Source organism: Medicago truncatula, chromosome 7, assembly GCF_003473485.1.
Source record: "Medicago truncatula cultivar Jemalong A17 chromosome 7, MtrunA17r5.0-ANR, whole genome shotgun sequence".
Taxonomy (NCBI): Eukaryota; Viridiplantae; Streptophyta; class Magnoliopsida; order Fabales; family Fabaceae; genus Medicago; species Medicago truncatula.
The window spans coordinates 42,012,077-42,038,002 of record NC_053048.1 but is presented as its reverse complement, the minus strand read 5'-3'; the positions used below and the strand labels follow the sequence as shown (position 1 = coordinate 42,038,002).

The 25,926-nt window shown below is 31.1% G+C and overlaps 3 protein-coding genes across 3 annotated transcripts; all 3 read left to right on the top strand.

The window, feature by feature from the left end:
- The first annotated feature begins 4,722 nt into the window (after window positions 1–4,722).
- Window positions 4,723–6,311, top strand: LOC11411502 (F-box protein At2g26850). Its single transcript, XM_039828004.1, has 5 exons — window positions 4,723–5,279; window positions 5,428–5,489; window positions 5,652–5,857; window positions 5,946–6,020; window positions 6,130–6,311. Exons 1-5 carry the CDS (start codon window positions 4,827–4,829, stop codon window positions 6,309–6,311), a joined length of 978 nt encoding a protein of 325 aa, XP_039683938.1. The 5' UTR covers window positions 4,723–4,826.
- A 5,930-nt stretch (window positions 6,312–12,241) lies between these two features.
- Window positions 12,242–14,261, top strand: LOC120576849 (F-box protein At2g26850). Its single transcript, XM_039827406.1, has 5 exons — window positions 12,242–12,730; window positions 12,845–12,918; window positions 13,072–13,247; window positions 13,477–13,551; window positions 13,850–14,261. The coding sequence occupies exons 1-5, from the start codon at window positions 12,275–12,277 to the stop codon at window positions 14,038–14,040; spliced, it is 972 nt and encodes a 323-aa protein (XP_039683340.1). The 5' UTR covers window positions 12,242–12,274; the 3' UTR covers window positions 14,041–14,261.
- Window positions 14,262–19,558: 5,297 nt separating this feature from the next.
- Window positions 19,559–22,452, top strand: LOC120576848 (F-box protein At2g26850). Its single transcript, XM_039827405.1, has 5 exons — window positions 19,559–20,038; window positions 20,153–20,226; window positions 20,351–20,526; window positions 20,885–20,959; window positions 21,065–22,452. Exons 1-5 carry the CDS (start codon window positions 19,580–19,582, stop codon window positions 21,253–21,255), a joined length of 975 nt encoding a protein of 324 aa, XP_039683339.1. The 5' UTR covers window positions 19,559–19,579; the 3' UTR covers window positions 21,256–22,452.
- Window positions 22,453–25,926: the final 3,474 nt, after the last annotated feature.

The following is a 25,926-nucleotide window of genomic DNA, read 5'->3' as shown; positions in this document are numbered from 1 at the left end:
TATAATGATTGATGTTATTGTATTATGAAATCTCACCCCTTCTGCTTGAAAATGTTGCTCTTCGTATGAGTAACTTGCAGGTGATCGTGCTTAAGTGTGCAGTTTGCTGTTGTGAGTGACCTTGCCTCACTGTGTCGTCTAGGTCGTTCTGATACGTAACGGGATGAGGTTATATGTTATGCATGCTTCATTCTTTTACGTGACTACTATGTTATTTTTATAATATTATGAATTATGATTTGAAATATTTTGATGGGGCCTGCGTGCCAAAACGTTTTATGGATTTATGAAATAATTTCCACTGCAATGTTTAAGATATTTGGTTAAATTGTTATTTAACTGTTATTGAATTATGATAAATGTGATATCCCGTTTGTTTATGCTATTTACTCTGATAAATGTTAAGAAATTTTCATATTGGGAAAACGGGGTGTTACAGTCCCCAATACACCGTACATGGCAAACTCTCTCTTCTCCCCATCTGAAGAGAACTTGAGGCATAAAGGTACCGGTTGAAGAATAACCAAATCAGCCGCCGCTAACCATATTTTGTGTGTTTCAGATCATCACAACTTTATGCCTCAAGTTAGAATGGACAAAGTCGAAAAAAGATTGTTTTATTAATTTTTTAAACCAATTTTAGATTGTCGTTACTAGCTTATTTTTGTATTTAAAAGACAATTTGGTGAATCATTATTTGAATGAATTTTTGTTTTAATTTCTCTTTGAATAAATCAAGATGTTTTGAGTTTTATTTACAAATGATGATTCAATGTGCCTTTTAAGTTCAATTATTAGAGTCAATTCAGTTATGACTTGTGACATTCTATATTGTTTAAGGATTTGAAAACTATAAGTTTTTCGTCCCACAAATTAAGGAAATTCTGAGACATAAATTGTTAAGTTTTCTTGAGGATATTGAGTTTGGGGGAGAGATATGATAATAGAACAAAATTGAATGAGGTAGAATTTAGTTATAAACTAATTCATATAGTTACTATTATAGTATTTTTGGATCCTCGTGAGAACATTATTGCTTTTCCTCTCAACCAAGTTAAGAAATTAATTCATATAGTTCAAACTTAACACCCTCAAGAACTAGGGCTTCTAGTGTCATTAAGAATTGACTGAAAAGAGAAATTCTATTTAGTTTATTTGAAAGACTCTATTAGGATAGTCATGATACTAGTTTGCTTATTATAATTTTGAAGCTGCATAAGATGAATTTCAATATAGTGTTTCTTAATGATGACATTAATGATACAATATGGTGCAACTGAATAAAACTTTTGTGTCAATTGATACAAATTAGATGGTTTGCAACATCATGAAATCCACTTATAAGTTAAAAAATTTGTCTCTTTATTGTTACCACAAATTCTCATAAAGTAATTGTCTCATTTGGTTTTAAGATAATATTATGGAGAATTGTGGATTTAGTAAGCTCAGTGGGAGTAAATTTATATTTTGATATTTTATGTGTCAATTATATTTTATTTAGTCAACGATGATATATGTTTGTCATGTGAAACCAAGAAATCTCTAATAAATGTTAGTGATGAATGATCTTGGGGACACCTCTTTTGTATTAGGCATTTCAATACTTAGAGATTCTTCTCAAGGTATTATTTAGATATCACAAAGAGTTATATCAATAAAGTTGAAAATAAATTGACATTAAAGTTTATAAATTATAGGTGACCTCAATCACCGAGAGAGACTTTTCAATCTCAAATAGTGCCCATTAGAAAATTTATGAATTCAGAAATTTAAGTATTTTCCTACACTTTGCCTATAGGATTTTTATGCATGATTTTACTATACACATTTGGAAATAATGCATATAATAAGATTGTTTGGCAGATATTTGAGCAATTCAAAGTTTGAATTGTTGAAAAAGCAACCATAAGGATTATTAAAGAGAACAAGAGAGCTTATGCTCACGCAAGAGATCTGACAATTTGGAGATCATTTATGTGTCAACTCTGATTTTTTGGATGTAAGTAGATAATACACATCCTAACTCAATAAATGACTATAAGTATTTATGTCACTTGGTTGCATATAGTAAAAGGTAATGAAAGACCACTTAAGATATATAGTGACATAATTTAGTTATATAGGTATTCAACAACAGTTATAAAATTTATTGCCTTATAGATTATTGTTGTTGAATGATAGAACAAGTAGAGACAAACTTTATGTTAGTTGATCCACTAATCAAAGACATGACACATAAGGTCTTTCATATGGGTTTGTCATTAAGGATGTCTTGGATTAGTGGGAGTCTCTTAGTTTATGTTCTATACTTTTGTTTTTGGTATTGATACAGACTTTATGTTATGATTTTCTGCATAAATAAAGTTTATGAGGTTATTTTTTCTTATAACCATTTCTGTATCATTTTGTGCAAATATTGAATTTGCAAATTTCAGTTGGATCAGTTGGAAATAGACATGATTTAGATATCACATTGCATGAAATTTCCATGCCACTCATCCATATCGATCTATGTCATCAAATGCATTGATATGGTGGTCGTCGAGGTTCCGTCACATTATACGTCAGTGACGACAGCCGCGGTGGTCCCATTATTAATGTATGAGGTGGACCAAATTGTAAAGTTGAAATCTAAAGATAAATAACATTCAGTTGCGCGCCTAAAGAATTCTTATATAATTATTAAGATATGTAGCCCAAGTGGGAGATTGTTGGAATATTTTATTATTTATTATATTCTAATATCATTATGTGGGGCAAATATCGTAACAATAATTATATTAGCTATTTATCAATTATGAGCCTTAGTTGATTAGTGATCAAATTAAGTAATAAGGCTATTGGATTTCTAATTGGATAATTAATTAAATATTTAATTAGTTGATATGGACTCAATGAGTGGATGTCCGGATGGCTCATTAACAGAATAATGGGAAACTCTAATGGCCATCCAATATAAAAGAGGCTATGATCCCCAATACACCGTACATGGCAAACTCTCTCTTCTCCCCATCTGAAGAGAATTTGAGGCATAAAGGTACCGGTTGAGGAAGAACCAAATCAGCCGCTGCTGACCATATTTTGTGTGTTTCAGATCATCCCACCTTCTCATATTTGTTGTTGTTGTTACGAGGGCTACCATGAAAGCTTTATCCAGGTATTCCTAATACCCCTAATTCTTAATATCCTTGATAAATCAAACGTGTCGTAGATCCGATCATAATCATGTTCAATGTTTTGTTTGCTTCCGCTATCGATTTATAATTGTTGAACATGTTTTATGAAATCTGTTTTTATTAAGACATAAAATTTCCAACATGTATTACTCTTGACACTTGGCTAGATGTATGTATTTATGAGTTATGCAACTTAGTTTATTGCATGGTTAACACTTGGCTTGCGGCATGTATTACTCATGAGTCATGACACTTGACTTGTTGCATGTATTACTCATGACACTTGGTTTATTGCATAGATACCACTTGGCTTGTTGCGTATTCCTAATGAATCATGACACTTGGTTTATTGTATGGGTAACACTTAACTTGTTGCATGCATTCCTCTTGGCATCTGGATTATTGCATATATTCATGAGTCATGATACTTGGTTTATTGCATGTGAAATACTTGAATTGTTGCGGTATTTCTTTTAAAATTTGAAATGAGATAATTTTTTCCAATAAAAAAACAAATTACCTTAAATGATAAGATCGGAAACCTCATTTAACTCCGCATAAAATAATGGATTAAACAGGTTGTTTAGTTGAATTCTAACACCTTTTGCCACCTTAAAAAGGTACTTAAATTCGAAGTTTTCTAAAATGAAAGGTTCTAAAATGAATTGTGTACTAGTGAAATCCGCCTAGCTAGGTCGGCAAGAAGCAAACATAAGACAGAGCAAATGGGACTGGCAGATGGCAAACGTCTTTGGTGGGGACGGAAATAACAATATGATTTCTTCATTTTCTTTTACACAATTGTGATTTTATCATTTCTTCACACATTGATATTATTAATTACTATAATAAATAATTCTTTATAGTTGTAAAAAAAATTGTTTCATTAAAATAATTGAAGTTATAAAACAAATACTTACGTTACTCAGAATAGAACAAAATTTAGATCCATTAAACAAAATCTCAACAAGTCTTATGAAAGAAAACGGATTAAATTATCTTTTTGGTCCTCTAACTATTTAATTGGTATTGGATTAGTCCTCTAACTAAAATTTGATTTATTTCGGTCCTCTAAGTTTCTTACCGTTACTACATTTAGTCCTTTCTGTTAGTTTTATTCAAATAAATGTTATGGTTTGTGTTCTCTAACTTTATTTATCAATATCATTTTGGTCATATTCCTTGTTAAGGTATTATGATTAAATAGTGACTGATATTATTGGTAACTGTTATGGTTCATATGTAAGTGTGAAACAGAGGTCAGATACCCACATAACACAAACCCTAACGTTTATTTGAATAAAACTAACAGAAATGACTAAATGTAGTAACAGTGAGAAACTTAGAGGACCGAAATAAATCAATTTTTAGTTAGAGGACCAATCCGATACTAACTAAATAGTTAGAGGACCAAAAAGGTAATTAAGCCAAGAAAACTAGGTAGAAAAATAACTAGCAAATTACCAAATTGTATTTTATGATGGAGATTAGTTCCTACTACGACTACGAAGTCGATAAATACTATGTTATAATATAATAATAATAACAAAATTTTCATTGTATAAATCCAACTCCTAGTATTGAGGTGTGGTGGGAGATCCCTAGTAGCTGTATAAAATATATTCATTAAGCAAATCAAAGGAAACTAGAATGAAGAAAATTGCAAATAGTGTTAGCATCTCTCTTTTGAATTTTCCCGAATCCATTTTAGATGGAATTCTCGAACGTCTTTCACCAATAGAACTCATCAAAATGTCTGAAGTATGCATTTGTCTAAGAAATAAATGTAGAAGTGATCATTTTTGGGAAATTCACATGAAGCAAAAGTGGGGAAGAGTCATTGGTCATGTTGCCCTAAAGGAGTGGCAATGGCATGTAACATCAATAACAGCAGAGGAAGGGAGTGTTTTGAATCAACAAATCAATAATATTCAGAATGGATCACTTGGTTCTTTTAGTGGTGCTTGGCCTATGCTATGCCTTGGATCATATTTTGAAGAATGCACACATCTTAAGAGTTTATTATTGTCAAATAACTTTAAGATGGCTTTGTATTTGTCACTAGAGAGTGGCAAGTTCTGGTTTCCAGCTCAATTATTTAGGGTAAAGACTTCAAGTTTATCTTATTCGAGTGAATTAATTGTTTGTTCTCTTCGTATCAATTATCACATTAGTCTTTACAAGTCGATTAAATTATTCTCCGGAGTCATATCAAAATTCTTAAAACGAGTTTTCTTTTTCTTTCTTTCAGGGACTATATGTTCACGAGGCCTTGCTTAGCTATGACTCCAAAACTGATACCTTTCAAGCAAGGTATACATACGGGTGGAATCACACTCTTAAACAAAATACTACTCTAGTATTGTCATAATATTTTTTCTCTTTCAACAAGTTAAATTTTGTGATGACATTAACGGTTTTATATGAGTTTAATAATTTGATTATATGGAGGTGATTAAAATGTGTTTCATTTAGGACACGCAGTGGGAATTGGAGGATTGTGGGGAATAAAATCCACTGGGATAAGCTTAGACCATCCCTAGTTGAAACCTCTTCATGTGTTCGCCACGTGTCTGATTGTTATCAAGATTTAAAACTTGGGGATCATATTGAAATTCAATGGAGAGGAAACACTCAAACTCCTTATGGTGAGATCAAATACGATCACAATGATTCTGAGAGTTCAACTCACCTAAACTTTTGTAAAGAAAAAAAAAAAACTATCACAATGTAATATGTGTATTGATTAATTCATGGTTTTAATTGCAGACTGGTGGTATGCTGTTATTGGTCACCTAGATTCTTGTAATGAAAATGAGAATTATTGCTTCTGTCAAAACTCTGGTGAGAATTTTTGATCACCTAGATTCAATTTTTGTATATGCATCAGATGCACTGTATAATATATAGTTTAATATGTGTATAATTTGCTTTCAATATTATTATATTTTAGAGACTTTGGTGGTAGAGTTCAAGCAATACCCTCGTGGGTCAAGCATGAGAAAAACAATGCTACGCAGACATAACAATGGGGAACAAGCAGAAAATTCGATCGGAAACTATGGGGGAATTAGAAAGCTTCGCGATGAAGAAGAGATTGAAAAATGGAAGGAGCTCTTAGATCATCGACTATAAGTATAAGTGTTCAACGTAAAGATAAAAATGCGTAAAGAAAAAAAAAATACATATATAAAGATGAAATGAAATCCGAATGTCCTTGTATGCACTATTGGCTTTAACTTGTTAACTAGTAAAAAACTCGAGCATTCGTACGGATCGTGTAACATTGCCATGATTATAGAAAACAATTATATTGGTAATATTATGAAATGTTTAAAAATATTAACTGAAAATTATCGGTATTAATGTATTGTTTATATTTAAAAAGAAAAATCTTTTATATGCAAAAATGCGTTAAATATTTGTACCACGTCTGTTGCCGATTTATTTGCTTATATACGCGAAAGCAAATTTTAATGTACCAATATGAGAAAATTTTGAAAACTCATGACAATTTTTAAAATATCAACAACATTAATATAGCGTTTATATTAAATATATATTTTTATGTTATATTCAAAACAACATAAATATTTGCACCACGATCATTGCAGTTGTTATGTGCTAATATCTGTGGAAGAATCTTTTATACATCGATATGAGAAAATTCATATGATAAAATTTTAAAAATTCATGATTATTTTTAAAATATCAACATTCATGTCCTGTTTCTGTTAAATTTGTTTATATGCAAAACAATACTCTCTCCGTCCCAAATTGTATGTCACTTTAGAAAAAATATTTGTCCCAAATTATATGTCGCTTTACAATACCAATGAAAAATTAATGTTACTTTTCCTATTATATCCTTAACTATTTATTACTCTCTCTTCTTTAAATTCCTTCATTTATTTTTCCCATATCATTTATTGAGGACAATTTTGTAAAACAACTAATAATATCTTTTTCCCACACAATATTAATTACATTTCTTAATATGTGTGAAATGTTCAAAACGTAATACAATTTGGGACAGAGGGAGTATTAAATATTGAGGATCGTAAGGGTCACACACCCTCTAATACTCAATAATATTAAGCCACCTCTCTCATCCCTCTTTTTACCGGTTTCAATTTAGCCACTTATTTTATTTTTATTTTATATTATTATTTTGGTTTTAACTTTTCATCTTCTAGATTTACCCAGAAGTTTTTCTTCTCGTATCAGCAAGTCCTTAAACTTTCTTTTATTCTTCTTTCAAAGGTCCAACGGAAATCTCCATTTTTGTTCATCCATTAAAATCTTAAATACTATTTTTTTTCCACTCATTTAACAACAATTTTCTCTATCAGGTTTGTGTGATTGCATTTATGTTCTCCATTGAAAAACAAACCCACCAAAAATTATACCATTCAAGAACTTCAAAACTTTGTAAACTCAATCAAAAAAAAAGAAGAAAGAAACTAATCAAATAAAAATGAAGAGTTCATGAATTTAGATCTTATGTTTGAAAGTAAACGTTTAGGAAATTTTGGGGATTTAGATCTTAATTAGGAAGAAGAAGGTGAACAAAAACAAAAGGGTTTGCTGACAGCAAATTATAAAAACAGTTTTGCAGAGGGAAGGAAACCAAAGACAACTGCAAGAGATTAGGATAGAGATAAGAATCCATGTAGTTTTTGGAGGTTGGAGATGGCAACGATGTCCTGGAAAATTAATTAAAATAAAAAACCAAAAGAAATTGTTTTCTTTACCCTTGTTTGACCGATTATCCGGTAAAAAAATAAAAATGAGAGATGAGACGTCTTCATATCATTGGTGTGTGTTTAAAGAGACTCTTAATGGATGTGATCCTAGCATTTCTTTTAAATATTAGCACCACATTCGATGCATATTTTATGTACTTATATAAATACGGAAACAAATTTTATGTACCAATTTGAGAAAGGCGATGTGATAAAATTTTGAAAACTCATGATTATTTTCAACATTAATGAGAAAGATTTTAAAGACACATAAATCCGCCTTTGACGTTTGTCACCGTATAAATTCTTAATTTTTCGAATGAGTTTGACATGTTGGAGAAGGATATGCAGACGAAGTTAGAGATGAAAATATTTTGGGACGGATAACCCTGTCTCCAATTTTCGTCACAAACATAAAACATTTCATTTATGTCTCAAACTAATATTTTTCGATTGATGATTATGTTTCTATTGGAGACAGACTCGAACCCGTCTCTAGGCTGAATCTCGTGACAGAGGTTCGAACCTCGACCCCTCCATTTATGTGTGTGTGTGTGTGAATTTTGATGATTATTTGTCATTTCGTCTATCTGCAAAAAAGCTAATGTTGTCGAGTTATAATATCTTTTCTATCATATCTAACTCTCAAATCCAAAATTTGGTTTTGAAGTCTTTTCAGGTCTTTTGAGGATTACTTTTCCAATACTTCTTTAGCAAATAAACAATGGTTGTGTAAATAAAATATTCTTTCTCTCTAGTGGTGTTTGTTCTGTAGACCTAGTCGTCTAACACACTTCTCCTCCTTCATGTTCAAAGGGAGGAGTGATCGAGGGCCATTTTTTGGTCCGGAATCGCCCTTCTAATTTAATAAGTGGTTGTTCACAGTGATTTAGTTTTTCGTTTGTGTGTTGTTTATGGTTTCTTCGTCTAAGTGTGAGGTTGTTGTCTTGGTGTTACATTTGATTTCCCGTTTTGTTTTGTTCTTTTGGTTCATATTGAAGGATTTTCTTTATTTGGTGTCCATTACAAATGCAGGTAATGATTTTGGCATCTTCAACATAACATATCTTGAAGCAGGAGTAATCCAATCACTTTCATTTTGTCACATTTGTAAGCATTTTTTTTTTGTTGCAAGAATATACGTATATTAAAATAATGGTTAAAGTGTCCTCGTGAGCTTAGCTCAGTTGATATGGACAATGCATAATATATGCAAAGTTTGAGGTTCGAACCCCGACCACCACCCAAAAAAAATAATGGATAAAGACATTTTTTAATATAGGAAAACATATTTCCCTACAAAAATTATAGGAAAACATATTTAAACTTTTATATTAGTAAGATTTAATTAGAATAATTGCTAATACTTTTATTTGCCAATGGAGTTTGTCGATGTAACTCTCATTGTCAGCGACTATTTGCTAGAGGTTTATCCGCTCTTTTTTCCCTTTTTCTCTTGTGAGCCGTCACCAAAATCATAGTTTATTCTCCTTCATTCACCAAAGAAGGGTGATTTAGGGTCAATTTTTGACCAAAAATCACCCTTCTAACTCATTTTTGTCTTTTAACCTTTTATTGAAATAAGTGATTTTCACATCTATTTCATTTTTTATTTTGTGATTCCGTCGTCTTAGTGCGACGTTAGTTTTTTTGTAATCTTTATGTGGCGTTGTTTGTCTTTCCTGTTTCGTTCAGGTAAACAAAACTGACACAACAGTCCAAACATATTCATACTGACCAGGACACTAAACCAAGTCATATAACACGAAATCAATGCAGCAGAACACTACTTATTCAAATAATATTGGTCACTTCAAATTATCAGATCGACTTCGATCCAGTGCATATCTAATCAATGACTTTAGTGTCGTCCACATTGCAGATCCGAAGACTTGAATATAGTCATATATGTATGCTTTTGTATTTTGTTGTTTTATATTATTAACATGGATGTTGTGAGTTTGTTCGCAGATTCATCCTTTTTATTTTAAGCGAATTTGCATTGTATCGATGTACTCTATCAGTTTAAATGAATGAATATCATTTATATTTGTAAAAAAAAAAAAAAAAAAACTCTCTCGTATAGCTTTAATGTTCGCTCTGACCCTAAAGAGCTTCGTTAACTTCACTCACCTAAACTTTTGTTCACAAAAAAAAGCTAATACATGTATTTAATTACGGTTATAAATAAAAAGAGGGCGAGAAATCGAATCTACTTATTTATCTTATTTCTCATCTTCGACGAGTCATCGTTGGCCACTTTACCTTCAAAACCCTAGATCTCTAAAATCTACCATTGGCTCTTTCTTCCTCCATCCTACCCTCGTTTATCTTGCGAAATTAATCGAAAAAACTCAAAGATTGTCAAGATATCAGAGATCTCAACATTTTTTCCAATTCTTTCTCCACCCTTTCTCTTTTCCCGACCTTTCTCCGCTTCTCTTTCTCTTACCCAATTTTTTCATTTCTCTTTGTCGAGTAGCATTCAACCATATGAATCATCACTCTATTTTGTTCTAATCAAGAACTAAGAGTAATTTGGAATTGCATCGCAACCATCTCAAGTGCGCAAAAGGGATAAGTAAGTATGATTTTTTTGCATGCATGTCTATATTGTGTTTTTTAACCGCTTATTGAAACTAAATATTTCTGATTTTTTGTCAAGTTTCATCCTTGTTGTATATTATCTGGAAATTAAGATGATCGTAGACTAAGGTAAATTTTCTCCAAAACAAAAAAGGTAAGGAGACTCTTCTGCAATTTTTTAATTTCTCCGCCTCTATTTCTCGTACCCAATTTTTTCATTTCTCTTAGTCTGGTTGTATACAACCATTTGAATCATCTATGTATTTTGTTTCATTTTGTTTTAATAAAGACCTAAAGGTAATTTGAAATTGCATCTCAACCTTCTCAAGTGCGCAAAAGGGATAAGTAAATATGATTTTTTCGCATGAATGACTATATTGTGTCTTTTACCACTTATTGACACTAAATATTTTTTATCTTTTTTGTCAGGTTTCATCCCTACTGTATATTATCTGGACATTGAGATAAGCGTAGACTAAGATAATTTTTCTCCCAAAAAAAAAAGGTAAGGACCCCTTCTGCAATTTTTTAATTTCTCCGCCTCTCTTTCTCTTGCCCAATTTTTTCATTTTCTTAGTCTGGTTGCATACAACCATTTGTATTTTGTTTCATTTTGTTCCAATCAAGACCTTAGAGTAATATGTAATTGCAACTCAACCTTCTCAAGTGCGCAAAAGGGGTAAGTAAGTATTATTTTCCCGCATGCATGACTATATTGTGTATTTTACCGCTTATTGACACTAAATATTTCTAATTTTTTGTCAGCTTTCATCCATGCTGTATATTGTCTGGACATTGAGATAACCGTAGACAAAGGCAAATTTTCTCCAAAAAAAAAAATGGTATAGAAATTCTTCTACAATTTTTTAATTGGAATTTGTAAACAAATATATGTTTATATTCAAAATTTGTGAAATTTGTTGTTAAAAAAATTGTGAAAGTTGTTGGTGATTTGGTTTGTATTAACTAAAAAACTTAAATTACTAATACATATATTAAAGACGGAAAAAAATCTGTTTTTTTTTAAAAGAACGACAAAAAAAACTTGATCTCTCCAGTTTTAAAGTTTTTAACACTTGTAATGAAGTTAAAAATAAATAGTTTTTGTCAATAATTTGTTCTTTTTCAAATGAGTATTCCTTGTGATTAAATTTTTAGAACTTCATGTTATTTGTTGTGTTGCGATAACCTTCTTCGGTTGATTTGGTGATGCTGGTTTGGGATCTTAGAGTGTGGTACTCACAAGATTTCAGGTTCGATTCTCCATTGCCAATTTTAGTGGGTTAGTTCATGTAAAATTTTGCTAACTTTAAACCAGGCATCCGTAATTGGACGATAGGATTAAACCCTTTAAACTATATGTTTATTGGGTAAGATATTGAGTTTTCAAAATAAAATTGTTATGCCCTGACATCACCCGGCACAAAATTAAGCTGAAGTTACGTACCCACAGATGTAAGTTTTTTTTGTCAAATATACATCTGATAGATAACTGCCGAATATGAATTTAGGGGGCCTCAGAGATATTAGGGGGCTTAAAGAGAAACGTTCATATCTGTCTCCGTGTGCTAGCTTTTTGATTTTTTAACATTCTCCATTACTTAGAGAACTTTTTGCTGGTTTATTTTTCCCATATAAGTTTTGGGATCTTATGTAATGTAAATTTTGCTTTTATTTCAAACTATTGATTGCTGTTCTTTATTGATACAAAATATTTATATTGATACAAAACACTTTGTTGTGTGTTAGGTTTTTTCACAACTCATAATGTCATTGGCAAACCACTCAGTACCAAGATTGGTGAATCAAGGGGATTGCAAGGTTTCTCTTTTAGATTTACCTGATGAACTTGTGGATTGCATCCTCAAGTTTCTTTCACCACAAGATTTGTTTAGGGTAGCACAAGTGTGTACCCATTTGAGGAATATTAGTAGAAGGGATCATTTGTGGGAGAAACATGTGGAACAAAAATGGAGCAGGTTGCTAGGTAATGATGCTTACCATGAATGGGAGTATCATACAACAAAATATAAGGAACTATTAGTGGATCAGAATCTGAGTGACTCATTAGGAACTACTAGTGGTAATTCTTCATTTCAACGAATTCATTCTTATTTGAGAATCAATAGATCCATGACTGATTTGATTAAAAATCATTCAAAAATGGCTCTATATATTTTTCTTGAGACTGGCCGTTTCTGGTTTCCTGCTCAAGTTTATAAGGTATGATTAAAAATAACTACTATTATGTAATTTTATTGTTATATACAATAGTCTAAGTATTTTTTGTATCCCTTAATTTAAAATCAGTTTAATCATATAGAACTTTTCATGCAGGCTACACTGTTAACATTATACTGTTATGATGCCATTGTTACTTATGATTCTAAAACAAACACCTTTCAAACGAGGTACAATTCACTCCCTTATACTAATAATTAACAAGCTCCTATTGCTCTTAATTTTTCTTGTTGTGGATTTAATATGAAACATAAATTTAATCAACATGCCACAATATATATACTTTTGTTGTAATTGTATTTCAAATGCTATCAATTTTATAGGACTCCACATGGCAGAAGGCGAGTGATTGAGAGAGATATTCCCTGGAATATGTTGAGGATGCCACCACCAAAGACTTACTTAGTGGATTATTATGAGTATAACGATCTGAATAATTTGAAACCAGGAGATTATATCGAGATTCAAACTAGAGGAAGGAAAGCATTCCCTCTTTATGGTAACAAAGATCCACTTTTATCATATATACTCTTATCCAATTTCATTGTAATTAAAAAAAAAAAACATATTTAATAATGGTCTAAAATATAAGCAATTCTTAATAAACTAAATGTTATTGATGAAGTAATTTCTAAAATAATATTCTATTAATATAGATTTTATTTTTCAATAACTCGTTTATACTCATAGAATACATTTTTATTTTATTTTGAATGAGTTATATATAGATTGGGCGCATGCTGTAGTTTGCCATTTGGAGTCATGTGACCAGGATGTTAATCATTGCTCATGCAAAGATAATGGTAATGTTTCATAAATAGATATCTAACTATTTTTTAGAGTAATGATCCATAGATACCATTTGTTCTCATACACCCTTGTACATCCCATGCATTAGGAAGAGAGAAGAGGAGAGAAAAGAGAAAGTGTGTTTGTGCGGGGTCCACGTGACTACGTGTTAGATTTTTGTGTGGGTGTCAAAGGGTGTATTGCCACCTAAGGGTGTCTATTTATCATTACTCATTTTTTATTTCCTTTTTGTTCCTTTCTTGTTTTCTTTGAAATGCAAGGCTATTGAAAATTTACAATTTTTGTTGTCAGACATTTTGGTTATGGGGTTTTCCAGATGCAACTTCTACAAGGAGTATTCATTGAGTAAATCAATGAAACATGCCCAAGCATATGTAGAATTCAACTTTCTCAATGGAATCAGAAAACTCAACGAGCAGGAGATTGAAAAGTGGAACAACGTCATTTTGACTAGAAATAATAGGTTCGCACCTATTGAATGAGTAGACTATGCTATTTATTTGAATGGGAAAAAACATGTTCAAACAATTGAGCAGGATAGTGCATGATGTGAGACACAACATGGATGTATGAGTACAAAAAGTAACTTGTTTAATGTTGTAATTTTATTTCTTGATTTAAAATATTATGGAGGTGTGTTACAGAGTTAAATTCTATTTGGCATGATCTTATTCAATCCAACTATGGGATGGTTGTGGATAAATTAACCAAGGTAGGTGAGTTTGAAATTGGATGGTTATACTCTTTGTGGTGGCGAGGGTTGGTACGTCATCATCCACCTCATAGAGATTTTTTAGTGCTCTTATTGAAGTTTTTCGTACTCCAGCATTTCTTATCATTCAATGTCCACCCAAGATATTTCAAGTATATATATATCCTTAAAAAAAAAAAAATGATTTACACCAGTGATTCAATGCATGCCGTGATCTAATATATTTGCGTCAATGTCCCAAATGAAATAGCGATGCACAAATATCTTGCTCGTCATCTCCTCCAACACTGTTTATTTCTTGTCAGCATCCAAATGTTTACCAAGCATATTAGCGATAGTTATATATGACGTGACCAATGAAAGTCCCATGAATGAAGCAACTTGACGACAACCTTTAGGGGTGCATGAAAGTCTATCAAGCCCGGATGCAAGATACGATACGGCACCGATACGCTGATAAGGAAAATTTTCAAAAATTAAGATGCGATACGGCTTGAATACGTTAATAAAAAAAATTATATAATTAAATGTACAATATAATTATAACAATTTTTTTAATATGCAAATATATTAACAAACACAATAAACCAGTCATAGACTCGTAGCATATCAACATAAATATAAGTAATATTGGCAATTAAGAGAATGATGATTAGTCAATTACATATACAATATATCTCAAAAAGAGCATCATTAATGCTATAATATATTCAAAATGAACATTATTAGTGCTATAGTAATATAATGTTTTTTTCTTACATTTTAAAGAAAAAAATAGAAATCAAAATAATATAAAAAAAATCAAATTTATATTATCAGATATTCTTCCGATACGTATCGGGAAGTATAAGATAATTATTTAAAAATTAAAATAAAATTTAATGATATGATACTCTTCCAATACGTATCGGGCAGATATCGGTGCAAGATACCCAGGAAATACGGTACGTCACCCATTTTGAAGTATCCGAGCTTCATAGATGAAAGTGCAATGATGTAGTCCACACACATGCACTTGTCAAACAACGGTTTGTCACAAAGGACTTTATAAATGATCAATTTGCTTGATTATTGTCAATTTTATAGAGTATTTTGCACATAAATGTGAAATTTGAGAGGGGTATTTATTCATATGTGCAATGTTACCATTAAAAAAACAAGAATTCTTTTTTAAAAAGATGAAAAAAAATTAAAGCAATTACCCCATGACATGTCATTTTCTGTGAGACCACATGGGTTGACAACAATGTGAAATTGAATGATGTGGATAATTTTATAATTAATAGGCTGATTTGCAAGAATATACTTATACCAAAATAATGGTTAAAGACATTTTTAATAGTCCTTGTGAGCATAGGTTGGTAGGGACATACCTTAATATGTAGGGTCGGGGTTCGAACCCCAGACACCTCCATTTATTCGCTTCAAAAAGGTGAATTCTAATCACTCAACTACTTATCAACAACAACAAAAAAGACAATTTTTTAATATATGAAAACATATTAAAACTGTTATATTAGTAAGATTTAATTAGAAAAAGTGCTAATACTTCTATTTGCCAATGAAGTTTGGTTAAGTTGGTAAGAAGTTGACTCATGCCACTATTGTGTCAGTTTAACTCTCGTTGTCAACGACTATTTGCTAGAAGTTTATCCGCTCTCTTTTTCCTTTCTCTCTTGTAAGTTGTCACCAAAACCCTAGATTATTCTCCTTCATCCATCTAAGAGGAGTGATTTAGAGTCAATTTTTGACCTAAAATCGCTCTTCTAGCTCGTTTTTATCTTTCCTTTTTATTGAAATACGTGATTTTCACATCTATTTCGTTTTTTATATTGTGATTTTATCGGATTAGTGTGACGTTGGTTTGTTCTCGTCTTTGTGTGGCGTTGTCTGTCTTTCCTATTTCATTCAGGAAATTATTCAGTTCAAATTATCAGATCGGCTTCGATCAAGTGCAGATCCAATCAATGACTTTCGTGTCATCCACATTGCAGATCCGGGGACTTGAATATAGTCATATGTGTAAACTTTTGTACTTTGTCGTTTTATGTTATTAGTATGGATGTTGTGAGTTTGTTCGCAGATTCATCATTTTATTTTTAGTGAATTTGCATTGTATCGATGTACTATATTGATTTGAATGAATGAATATCATTTATTTTTGTCAAAAAAACTATAGTTTAGCTTTCATGTTTGCTCTGACACTAAAGAGCTTCGTTGACTTAACTCACCTAAACATTCGCTCACAAAAAAATAAAGCTAATACATGTATTTAGTTACGGTTATAAATAAAAATAGGGCGAGAAAACAAATCTACTCATTTATCGTATTTCTCATCTTCGATGAGTCATTGAGCACTTTACCTTCAAAACCCTAGATCTCTAAAATCTACCATTGGCTCTTTCTTCCTCCATCCCATCCTCGTTTATCTTGCAAAATTCATCGAAAAAATTCAAAGATTGTCAAGATATCACAGATCTCAACATTTTTTTTCCAATTCTTTCTCCACCCTTTCTCTTTTTCCGACCTTTCTCCGCTTCTCTTTCTCTTACCCAGTTTTTTCATTTCTCTTAATCTTGTAGCATTCAACTGTTTGAATCATCACTCTATTTTGTTCATTTTGTTCCAATCAAGACCTTGGAGTCATTTGGAATTGCATCTCAACCTTCTCAAGTGCGCAAAAGGGATAAGTATGATTTTCTCGCATGCGTGAATAAATTGCGTCTTTTACTACTTATTGACACTACATATTTTTAATTTTTTTGTCAGGTTTCATCTCTGTTGTATATTATCTGGACGTTGAGATAAGCGTAGACTAAAATAAATTTTCTCCCAATTAAAAAGGTAAGGAGACACTTCTGCAATTTTTTAACTTCTCCGCCTGTATTCTCTAACCCAATTTTTTCATTTCTCTTAGTCCTATTGCATATAACCATTTGAATCATCTCTGTATTTTGTTTTATTTTATTCCAATCAAGACCTTAGAGTAATTTGGAATTGCATCACAACCTTCTCAATTGTGCAAAAAGGATAAGCAGGTATAATTTTTCCACATGCATGAGCATGACTATATTGTGCCTTTTACCGCTTATTGACACCGAATATTTCTGATTTTTTGTCAGCTTTCATCGTTACTGTTATCTGGACATTGAGATAAGCGTTGACTAAGATAAATTTTCTCCAAAAAAAAAAAAACGGTAAGTAGACTCTTCTGCAATTTTTTAATTTCTCCGCCTCTCTTTCTCTTACCCAATTTTTTCATTTCTCCTAGTCTGGTTGTATATAACTATTCTATTCATCTCTCTATTTTGTTTCATTTTGACCCAATCAAGACCTCAAAGTCATTTGGAATTGCATCTCAACCTTCTCAAGTGCACAAAAGGGATAAGTAAGTATGATTTTTCCGCATGCATGAATATATTGTGTCTTTTACCGCTTATTGACACTAAATAATTTTGATTTTTTTTTTGTCAGGTTTCATCCCTGTTGTATATTATCTGGACATTGAGATAAGTGTAGACTAAGATAAATTTTCTCAAAAAAGAAAAAGGTAAGGACACTCTTCTATAATTTTTTAATTTCTCCGCTTCTCTATCTCTTACCCAATTTTTTCATTTCTCTTAGTATGGTTGCATACAACTACTTGAATCATCTTTCTATTTTGTTTCATTTTGTTCCAATTAAGACCTTAGAGTAATTTAAAATTGCATCTCAACCTTCTCAAGTGCGCAAAAGGGATAAGTAAGTATGATTTTTCACATGCATGACTTTTTTTTACAAAAATAAAGGATATTCATTCATTCAAATTGATAGAATACATCAGAGACAATAACATGATCAATATCGTTAAAAACGTATAGGGTGAATCTGCGAACAAACTCACATCACCCAAGTTAATAGCATACAACGGCAAAATGCCTAGAAATAATATGATGAAATCTAAATCACTAGAATACTCATGCTTTTGGATCTGCAACGTTGACGCCCAAATCATTGATTGAATTTGTGATTGTCTGAAGTTGATCTTTCAATACGAACCAAACGAACACCACACAATAAAGGATGTGAAATCAAACAACGCCGAACAAGACGACGAACAACACAACGTCGCACTAAGACGACGAAATCACGAAAGAAAAACTTGATGTATGTGAAAATCACTTATTTAGATTAAAAGAAAGGGGAAAAAAGATGTAGAGGGGTGATTCTAGGTCAAAAATTGACCTAAAATCACCCCTCCTCGATGAGTGAAAGAGGAAGAAAACTTAGAGAGAAGACAGAGTTTCGCATGCATGACTATATTGTGCCTTTTACCGCTTATTGACACTAAATATTTTTGATTTTTTGTCTGGTTTCATCCATGTTGTATATTGTCTGGACATTGAGATAAGCGTAGACAGATAAATTTTCTCCCAAAAAAAATGGTAAGGAAACTCTTCTACAATTTTTTAATAGGAATTTGTAAATAAATATATGTTTAAATTCAAAATTTGTTGTTAATAAAATTGTGAAAGTTGATGGTGATTTGGTTTGTATTAACTAAAAAACTTAATTTGCTAATACATATATTAAAACGATTTTTTTTTTTTAAAGAACGGAAAAAAAAAAAATCTTGATCTCTCTAGTTTTGAAGTTTTTAACACTCGGTAGTGAAGTTAAAAATAAATAGTTTGTCTTTAATTTTTGTCAATAATTTGTTCTTTTTCAAATGAATATTCCTTATGACTAATTGCTTAGAACTTCATGTTACTCGATTATTCTACGATAACCCTCTTCGATTGGTTTGGTGGTTTTGGTTTATGATCTTAGAGTGTGGTCCTCTCAAGATTTTAAGTTTGAATTTTCATTGCCAATTTTGGTGGGCTAGTTCATATAAAATTTTGTTGACTTTAAATTATGCCTCCGTCATTGGACAATAAGATTAAAACCTTTCAAAATAAAATTGTTATGCCATGACATCAACCGGCACAAAATAAGGTTTCGTACCCACACCACAACTACATCTAATCCAAAGCAAAAAATCATCCGATAGATAACTACCGGATGTGAATTTAGGGGGCCTTAGAGATATTATGGGACTTAAAGAGAAACGTTCATATATGTCTTTGTGTGCTAGCCTATGGATTTTTTTAACATTCTCCATTACTTAGAGAACTTTTTGCTGGTTTCTTTTTCCCATGTAAGTTTTGGGATATTATGTAATGTAAATTTTGATTTTATTTCAAACTATTGATTTTTGTTCTTTATTGATAAAAATTATTTATATTGATACAAAACACTTTGTTGTGTGTTAGGTTTTTTCACAAATCATGATGTCATTGGAAAACCACTCAGTACCAAGATTGAAGAATCAAGGGGATTGCAAGGTTTCTCTTTTAGATTTACCTGATGAACTTGTGGATTGCATCCTCAAGTGTCTTTCACCACAAGATTTGTTTAGGGTAGCACAAGTGTGTACCCATTTGAGGAATATTAGTAGAAGGGATCATTTGTGGGAGAAACATGTGGAACAAAAATGGAGCAGGTTGCTAGGTAATGATGCTTACCATGAATGGGAGTATCATACAACAAAATATAAGGAACTATTAGTGGATCGGAATCTGAGCGACTCATTAGGAACTACTAGTGGTAATTCTTCATTTCAACGAATTCATTCTTATTTGAGAATCAATAGATCCATGACTGATTTGATTAAAAATCATTCAAAAATGGCTCTATATATTTTTCTTGAGACTGGCCGTTTCTGGTTTCCTGCTCAAGTTTATAAGGTATGATTAACAATAACTACTATTATGTAATTTTATTGTTATATACAATAGTCTAAGTATTTTTTGTATCCCTTGATTTAAAATCAGTTTAATCATATAGAACTTTTCATGCAGGCGACATTGTTAACATTACACTGTTATGATGCCATTGTTAGTTATGATTCTAGAACAGACACCTTTCAAACAAGGTAAAATTCACTCCTTAATTTTTCTTGTTGTAGATTTAATATGAAACATAAATTTGATCAACATGACACGATATACTTTTGTTGTAATTGACTAATTGTATTTCAAATTATATCAATTTTATAGGTGTCCATATGGCAGAAAGCGATTGATTGAGAGAGATATTTCCTGGGATATGTTGAGAATGCCACCGCCAAAGACTTATTTAGTGGATTATTATGAGTATAACGATCTGAATAATTTGAAACCAGGAGATCATATCGAGATTCAAAAGAGAGGGAGGAGATTATTCCCTATTTATGGTAAAAAATAAGATCCACTTTATCATATATACTCTTATCCAATTTCCTTGTAATTAAAAAAAAAAAACATATTTAATGGTCTAAAATATAAGTGTTAGGAAACATGATATCCAATGAAGGAATGAGAGAAAACTCAAATAATGTTTGTATTGATGATAAAGTGAATATTACAAATGAGTGAATTAACCCACTAATGGGGTGGTTACAACTATATATACTACTCTAGGACTAGTACTTACTTGAAGTTAAACTATATCTCTAATAATAAGCAATTCTTATTTAGTTGTGTATGAAACTTTACGGTGTATAAAAAATGGTAATCATATCTTAGGAGCTAATATATTTATTTTTGAATGAGATTGGGCGCATGCTGTAGTTTGCCATTTGGAGTCATGTGACCAGGATGTCAACCATTGCTCATGCAAAGATAGTGGTAATGTTTCATTAATAGATATCTAACTATTTTTTGTCCTTTTTGTTCCTTTCTTGTTTTCTTTGAAATGCAAAGCTATTGAAAATTTACAATTTTTGTTGTCAGACATTTTGGTCATGGGGTTTTCCAGATGCAATTTCCACTTGGAATATTCATTGAGTAAATCAACGAAACATGCAGAAGCATATAGAGAATTCAACTTTCTCAATGGAATCAGAAAACTTGACGAGGAGGAGATTGAAAAGTGGAACAACGTCATTTTGACTAGAAATAATAGGTTGGCGCCTATTGAATGAGTAGAGTACTATGCTATTTATGGGAAAAAACATGTTCAAACAATTCAGCAGAGTTGTGCATGATGATGTGAGACACAACATGGATGTATGACAAATGTAACTTGTTTAATGTTGTAATTTTATTTCTTTATTTACAATATTATGGAGTTGTGCTGCAGAGTCAAATGCTATTTGACATGATCTTATTCAATCCAACTATGGGATGGTTATACTCTTTGTGGTGGCGATATAGGTCATCACACGTAGCACCATTACAATGTCTTCATATAGGTTATCAATAGGTACATATCTAAACAGTTGCAGTTCATACAACATTCTCAAATTTACAAGAAGAAAAACCCCAACCTTTTCAAGTATATATTCTGCAAAAGGAGCGATGGGTGCTCGAGTGATTCAATGCATGACATTCTAATATTTGAGTTAATTTCCCTATAGCGATGCACAAATAACCTGGTAAATATCTTGCTCATCATCTCCTCCAACAGTGTTATTTTCTTCTCTTCAGTATCCAAATGTTTACCAAGCATTATTAGCAATAGTTTTTTTGTTTTGTTGGTACAAAGCAATAGTTATATATGTGACCAATGAAAGACCCTTATATTTTAAATCAAATGCATCACGCAATCTTTTAAGTTAGATGTTTATAGCAAGTTTTTTTTAAAGAATGTTTGTAACAAGTTAGTCTTGTAAATGATTACAATTTTATAGATTAAAAGGACTAACTTGCTAAAAAAAAACATAAAGACTAACTTACTACCGACATCTAACTTAACAATACAAAATGTTTTTGATCGTTTAAACAAGTTCACCTCATTTGGATGTTGTAAAGCACATAATGCAACATTAGAAAAGGAGGAAAAGGCTTAGCCCAACAAAACATAACAATGAAAAGGTGATATTGAAGCCAATTCAAAGGAAGAATTTTGTTATAAACTGATTAATCTTTTAAAAACATTACACATACAATTCATTTAAGTTGGTCTAATGGTTTTGACTTATGACCTTAGAGTGTATTTCTTTTAAAGTCTTAAGTTTGATTCTTTTGTTGTCAATTTCGATGGATAGGTCCATCCAACTTTAATTGACCCCTCGCAAATGGACGGTAAAATTGAACTTCTCAAATTATTCGATTTGGATATCGAGTTATAAAAAAAAAAAATTACATAGAGAAGAGAACAAGACCAAAAACTTTGATTATAAAATTATCTACTCGAATACCTACTTTCATTTTTCTTTTTTCACTAAAACACATTATATGACAAGTTTCTTTTCAATTATTTTTGAGTTATAATTAGTTATAATATGATTAGGACAGAAATTAATTCTTCAAATTTCTTTTGAAACCAAAGGACTTAATTTGCAGCAGTCATCCGGTATTTTTATTTTTTTGAGTTATAATTAGTTTGAATACTACTACTCCCTCCATTCTTATATTTAAGCACTCATTTGATTTTATTTTTGTCCCTAAATGTAAACCTCTTTTCAAATTACTAGATGCATTTATTATTTTTTTTCTTAAACATACCCCTAATTAATACTATCATCTTGTCTTGAAATATGAAAATTCAAATTTAATACACATACAAACAAAGGACAATTTCATAATATTAACACACAAAACAGACATATTAATTACACTGACAACTTTTCTTAAAATGTGAAAAAGACAATAGGTGCTTACATTAAGGGACGGATAGAATAAATAAGAAAGATACTAATTTGTTATATATAAAAAAAAAATATAAAAAAAAATAAAAAAAAAAAACTTAATACATCATTTGGTCCCTTAACTTATTTTTGGTTTTCAATTTGGTCCTATAAATCTTATGTCGTTTACTATTTTGGTCCTCTCGTTAGTATTTTGCAAAATCTGTTAACTCCTTTCCACGTGTCATTTAAGATTGGTGATCAACGGTTGGATTTAAAAAGCACACATTACATACCCTGGACGCGCAACATATGATCATTATTATTAATATTATTATTATTATTAATAATGTTAATAATAATTATCATATGTTGTGTGTTCAGGATATGTAACGTGTGCTTTTTAAATTCAACCGTTGATCACTGATCTTAACTGACACGTGGAAAGGAGTTAACAGATTTTGCAAAATATTAACGAAGATGACCAAAATAGTAAACGGCATAAGATTTATGGGACAAAATTGAGACATTTTATAGTTAGAGAACCAAATTTAAAACCAAAAAAATGTATTAAAAAAAAAACCAAATACCTCCCTGTGTCTTTTAAGTTTCACGTTTGTTTTAGATATGTCCTTTAAATTTCTAAGGTATCAGATAGGTCCTTTTAGTTTCGAGTTTGTTTAGGATGGGTCCTTTAAGTTTCTAATGTTTCATATAAGTTCTTTAAGTTTCGAGTTTGTTTCAGATAGGTCATTTCTATCAAATCAACTTTGGCTTAACGGAGGTTGTTAGAAAGGACCTATCTGAAACAAACTCGAAACTTAAATGACCTATCTGAAACCTTAGAAATTTAAAGACCTATCCGAAACAAATTCAAAACTTAAGGATTTATCTGAAACCTTAGAAACTTAAAGGATCTATCTGAAACAAACATGAAACTTAGAGGATTCGGAGAGGTATTTGGGAAGAAAAAAAAAATACTATCAGAAGTTTTATTAACTAGGTAAAAAATGATGTTTTTGATCCAATTCTTGCAACCTGAAAGTATTAGATAGAATGAAAATCAACTTAAAATATACATAACTTCGAAACGAGAAAAATAATAATGCAATATATTAAACAAAATAAGAAATTGTACCTGATTTCCTATTTCTTGAAGTGTACATACCAACTTCTTGTGCAGTAAATAATTAGCCAAGGAAATTGATTTTACTAGATGTTTTTTTTTTTTCCATGGAAGTTACAACTTTTGAAATGGGAAGAAAAGATTCAATAGACATTAGATTGTGAGGGCTGCTATCTTAGACATACTACTTACACAATTATTGTTGGATAATGTAGAAGCTAAGATGACCACCACACACTTAACCGATTATTTGAATCTTTTCACCCCCTTCAGAAATTATAACTCCCTTGTAGAACCCAATGAAGCATTTGCAATGGAGTGAGGGAGCACAAGAAATACATTTGGTGAAGAAAGATGGAAGAAAAGCAAGAGAGAAAAGGAGAGAGATGTATAACATGACAAAGAAACAAAGTTTGATAAACCTATTTATTTTGAAAAGATTCTTTATGAAACCATTTTTCTATGCAAAGCTTAATTACAATGCCTAAAATGTTGATAATGATTGAGTTCCATTGATTTGGAAAGTTGGTGCAAAATCACTGTCACTCATGTTATTACTAGTAACATTTTCATAAATGTAGGTATATAGATAAATAAATGTTGATAAATGATGTAGATATAGATGTAAATGTAGAAGTTTTTCTTTTTTTTTCTTTGCATTTTTTGTCGTTTCCAATTTCTAGTATACATTATTACTAAGATAAAACATTGGTTCACCTCACTTTTGAGGTAAGCTTGCTCCACCATCCATGTTTTGCATAAGGTTAATGACTATAGTGTATAATATGGTTTTGTATTAACCTAACCCTTGGGTTTGGGAAATACACTTATGTCGTAGGTTGGGTTATTCGGCCCGACCTAAGGTTAATGAATTTTGCTCTTTATTCAACATAAAACACTTGTGCCTAATAGAGCTTAGTGTGACTTAACTCACGCATCTGATAGAGCTCAGCATGGCTTAAGTCACGCACAACTGGTCTGTGCGCGAGTTAACTCACGTAGATTGGCCAGTGGTCTGAGCTCAAGAATACACATTTTTTGGACGGTGGTTAGGTTTTCAACCTTGATTCTATGCGTTTTTTACAATTTTTACACTTTTTTTTTATTGTACCATGTTTATAGATATTTATATTGTTTGATAGACACATTGGTGGTGGAATTCATGAACTTGCCTCAAAGTATGATGATATTGAGAAGAGTGAGGCTGAACAAAAACAATTATAAGGAACAATATAGCTCTGAAGTTTACCTTTTCGGTGGAATAAGAAACTCAATACCAAGGAAGATATTGAAAAGTGGAAGGCCTATTTTAATCTTGTTTGATAGATGAATAAAATTCATCATAACTACACCATGCATTTGTAGAATTTTATATTTCCAAATTGAAATGGAATTGTATGACTATGTATGGACTAATATGTGTATTTGACTGAGTATCTTTTTACTTTTTTATCAATATATTTTGGAGGTGAGCTCTCTTAATTATTTGGGGATATATTTTCTTTGGAATTCATAATCTGTATAATAAAGTTGCATCTTTCACTCTTTGCTTAGCTAAAAAAAGCATATTTATCAATAATTTGTTTTTGGGATTCTAGAATATATAATTTGTGTCTAATCATAGAGAATAATATCCTTAAAGATCAACGGCACATGTAAGATTACTTTTGAAATTAGATTTTTGACTCGTGCTCTGCTCGAGTTTATTGTAAAGGGATTAATATATGGATAATAAAATGCAATATATAATTGGTAACGGTGTAAAAAATAACATGTGATAATTTATAGTAGACAAAATAAAACACTTCATAAAATGTATGAAATCTGAAAATATTATAAAAGAAAATTCGGTAATCCTATCAATAATTCGGTAAAAGAAATATGAAATTTTTAGTACA

Coding starts and splice junctions, on each gene's coding strand:
- LOC120576849 (XM_039827406.1), top strand. CDS start 12,275: ATGTCATTGGCAAACCACTCAGTACCAAGATTGGTGAATCAAGGGGAT. Junction 12,731..12,844: donor TTCCTGCTCAAGTTTATAAG/GTATGATTAAAA, acceptor CTTTTCATGCAG/GCTACACTGTTAACATTATA. Junction 13,248..13,476: donor GAAAGCATTCCCTCTTTATG/GTAACAAAGATC, acceptor AGTTATATATAG/ATTGGGCGCATGCTGTAGTT.
- LOC120576848 (XM_039827405.1), top strand. CDS start 19,580: ATGATGTCATTGGAAAACCACTCAGTACCAAGATTGAAGAATCAAGGG. Junction 20,227..20,350: donor ACAGACACCTTTCAAACAAG/GTAAAATTCACT, acceptor TCAATTTTATAG/GTGTCCATATGGCAGAAAGC. Junction 20,960..21,064: donor TTGCTCATGCAAAGATAGTG/GTAATGTTTCAT, acceptor TTTTGTTGTCAG/ACATTTTGGTCATGGGGTTT.
- LOC11411502 (XM_039828004.1), top strand. CDS start 4,827: ATGAAGAAAATTGCAAATAGTGTTAGCATCTCTCTTTTGAATTTTCCC. Junction 5,280..5,427: donor TTCCAGCTCAATTATTTAGG/GTAAAGACTTCA, acceptor TCTTTCTTTCAG/GGACTATATGTTCACGAGGC. Junction 5,490..5,651: donor ACTGATACCTTTCAAGCAAG/GTATACATACGG, acceptor TGTTTCATTTAG/GACACGCAGTGGGAATTGGA.